At 38.3% G+C, this 3,792-nt stretch overlaps 1 protein-coding gene across 1 annotated transcript in view; it reads left to right on the forward strand.

The window, feature by feature from the left end:
• barhl1b (BarH-like homeobox 1b) overlaps positions 1-3,051 on the forward strand; it is a 7,237-nt gene extending 4,186 nt beyond the window's left edge. The window contains exon 3 of the mRNA XM_023399924.2: positions 1,223-3,051. Within this exon, the coding sequence (XP_023255692.1) occupies positions 1,223-1,526 (304 nt within the window). The 3' untranslated portion in view covers positions 1,527-3,051. The remainder of the gene's footprint in view (positions 1-1,222) is intronic.
• Positions 3,052-3,792: the final 741 nt, after the last annotated feature.

Here is a 3,792-nt window from a genome sequence, read left to right on the forward strand (position 1 = left end):
GGGGGGGGGGGTAATCTGGTTTCTCACGGCTGACTCATGAATGGATGGATTCATGGACGCCATGTTTTCCTTTCACCATCACCCTAAAGGTGGCACGAGTTCATTTAACCTATGAGTCACTGCCACCAGGATTCCAACTAACCATCCTATTAATTATTGATTCATCTGCCATTTGTTTCCTGATTGACTGATTAATCGTTCGGTCAGAAATAGAGCAAAACATCAGAGTTTATCAGAGAGGTACAACACCCAAGGAAATTCATTTAACTATCACACAGTGGAAGAAGGTGACATATATATTTTTAACTTAATTTATTTACAAAATATTTTCTGATTAATTTTTCTTTATTTGTTTCAGGTCAAACTTTTACTTTAAAATAACACACACCAAGGAGCAATTATTGATTGACAGCTGAGTAATTGATTTGATGCCTTAGCTAAGAGAAACTGTCATTGTCAAGTCATTGAAAGTTTTATTTTATTTATTTATTTACTTATTTTAGGCTATGTAGCTTATTTATTTTTCATTTTGGTAACCTTGATTTAATTTGATCTTTCTATTAAAAAAAAGGGACATTTCTCATAATCAAGGCTGATCCCGTTTGTTGTTTTTGAGTTTTGATGCTTCTCAGTCCTGAGTTTATTTCTTTCGTGTTCAGCATCTCCATGCAACCACACTGATGGTAAAGTAGAATACAATGATCCTGCAAACAGTTCGCAAACCGAGGTGTCAACTTTTTGTAAATAAATAAAACTCTAACATAAACTGGGACAAACCGTCTTCATCAATGTAAAAACATGTTTTCTGCAGTTTACGCTACCTTCCGCATTTATTTGTCTGCAGCTTTGACTCTCCGGCAGCTAAATGACATAAATAAATATAAAAACACAACACTTTGGAGTATGAATAATGCATCGTTGCATGTGTGCATATCAATAATTCAAACAAACCACTATATCTACTCAATTATCTTTATTATGAATTATTCACCTGCATGGAGTGCATACTGGCAATCTAACAGACGTCCTTGGGTGTGAATACAAGTGGCAGGTTGGAGATTTTGGTGATTTAAAAAGAAAAAAAAAACAGATGTAGGCTAGTCTGACTTCTAATTGGACCCCAGGTAAACAGATGGGAGTTATTTTAGTATTTCATATTCAAACACACATTTATAGATACTCATATGCTAAAGGCTAAAACTGCGTCTTTTATCTTCTCCAGGACAAAGTGGAAGAGGCAGACGGCGGTGGGACTCGAGCTGTTGGCGGAAGCTGGAAACTATTCTGCCCTGCAGAGGATGTTCCCGTCCCCGTACTTCTACCCGCAGAGCCTGGTGTCCAACCTGGACCCAGGAGCGGCCCTCTACCTGTACAGAGGCCCCTCGGCGCCCCCGCCGGCCCTGCAGAGACCACTGGTCCCGCGGATCCTGCTGCACGGCCTGCAGGGGGGCAGCGAGCCGCCGCCTCCGCCGCCTCCTCTGCCCCCCATGTCCGGCGTGCTTCCCCGGCCGGCTCAGCAGCGGTGAGCCGGCCCCCTGCGCACAGTTTATTGAACGCTGACCTTGGCAGCTTGGGACTCATTAGGAGAAATAAAACAAAGACGGAAAAAGATGAAAACGTGACGAACAAGAGAAACATGAAAATAAAAAAAAAACTTCTCAGCCTTTACATGGTACAAACACCGAGAGAGGCTGAAGCCTGTGGACGGAGCTCTGTGACTGAAACTCAAACTGTCTGTGTGGAAGGATCTTTTTCTGTTTTTTGGGGGGACATGAGCTTTATTTATACCTTATTTATTTTTCAACATGAATCAAAGTATTTAAGTTATGTATTTATTTGATCCCAGCTTCAGTATTTTCAGTGTTTTTCCCAACAACAGATAGAAATGTTGGTGGCACTTCGACCTACAGTTCAAAGCCGATTACACCCCCTATTATTATTATTATTATTATTATTATTATTATTGTTATTATCATCATCATCATCATCATCATCATTATTATGTGGACGTTCCTGGATAGTGGCAAAGGCGGAAACACAATATCCTTCCATGTAATTTGAATATAATGTAGTTAAGGGATCCAAAGGAACAATTAGTTTTTTTTTCTTTTTTCTTTTCTTTGTAAATTTGTCATTGATTTTTCTTTACACGTGAAGAACAAGCTGATCAGCAGTCATAAACCTGTAAATAAGAATATTTTGCATTTTATTCGAAAGAGACTGATTTTAAAGAAACTTTTTTTTTTGGTTTGTTTGTTTGATCTATTAGTGCGTCTTTTTCAGACCACGGTGATCCAGTTTAACATAATAGGCTAGATTAGCCATCAGATAAATAAATCAATAAAAAAAATAAAAAACATATTGTCTGAGAAAGGATGGACTACCTGCCTGGACCCACGTGTGGGCACAAACACGAGAGTTATGGAAAGAAAGAAATCTATATAAAGTCTTTTTTCTTGTTCTTAGTTGAAGTTTTAGCGAAGTAAAAATGTCAAGTAATTTATAAAAAAGCAGTTTTCTCCTCGCAGAGGGGTGAACGGGGGGAGCCAGTCACCTCAGTGATGTTTCTTTTTTTATTTTTTCGATAAACAAACCGATTGGACTCGGTTCCACGTCCAGGTGTAACTGCCTGTCGATTTGCTATAGATGTATTTGAACAGACGTTGTGCATTACTTATGTTATTTCATATGACGCCGTGATAACCCTTAACTGTTATACTCTCCTTTGGTGAAAATGTATATTGCAGATATCAAACTTGTGGAGTGGTTCTTGTATATTTCCTGGATCGTTTTTAATTTTTTTTTTTTAATTTTTTTATCTTATTTAATTTTTTTCTTTCCTCTAGCTTCCCCAAACTCTCTCTCCCCCATTTCGTGAAGTTCATTTTTTTGTGAAATTCACAGCAAAAGTTGGACAGAAAAAGGGGGGATTTGATGTAAAAGAGAATTACTTTTATAAATGTGGAAATAAAAGTCTTTCATTTAATAACGTGGCTTCGTGAGTATGTGTGAAACAGAAAGGCCACGAGGCTTGTCAGGTGGAATCAACACGTGGGGTGCAGGTTATTGTGTAAAATGAATTTCTCCACTTAAAACCTGCAGGAGGTGAACGGAGTAGCAGCAACACCACGGTCTGTAATGAAACTAAATAGGACAGCTGTGATGCAGAGGAAGCGTCACTTTGTTGGGATTTGTTGATTCAGAATTGGAGCTGCAGTTTGTGGTTGCGTTGAATTATATTTTTGCGTTGTCATGTTATTTTGAGCACCCGCTATGTGCATTATGCATGTGTCTTTAAACAGCTAATTTAACTCATAAAAATATGCATTAGGGTTGTCATTCGTTGAACCTGATTATAATGCAAAAAAGAAAAAAATAATAATTTGGCACAAAATGTAGAAAACGTAATGGTTTGACACCAAAATAAAAGCCTGTACCTCACCAAACCAATAGAAAAAAGACCTTCATATTAAACACAGAATGATACATTTAAAGTATAAAGGCCTGTCTGATGTTTTTGAGGCAGAGGGCTCGACTGCCCACTGTTTAAAAGCATGAGTGTTTTTATTACAAAGTGATGTGAACACATGTCGGAGTCAATGAGCAAAGGTTGGAGAGCTGGGTGGTGCAGCTTTAATTAAACAACTTCACTTTTCTGGAAGCAGCTCGAAAATAAACACTATTTTAAGGGCCCGCGGGTTTCTATTAGAGGAAAACGTGTTTGAATGAATTTGAACATGTCTGTCACGCGGCTCTCCCTCCTCTGTTTGGTTTAGTGTGGTTGATTTAATT

Source organism: Seriola lalandi, unplaced genomic scaffold (assembly GCF_002814215.2).
Source record: "Seriola lalandi dorsalis isolate HSWRI2012SDOR001 ecotype SW California unplaced genomic scaffold, Sedor1 jcf7180002052129, whole genome shotgun sequence".
Taxonomy (NCBI): Eukaryota; Metazoa; Chordata; class Actinopteri; order Carangiformes; family Carangidae; genus Seriola; species Seriola lalandi.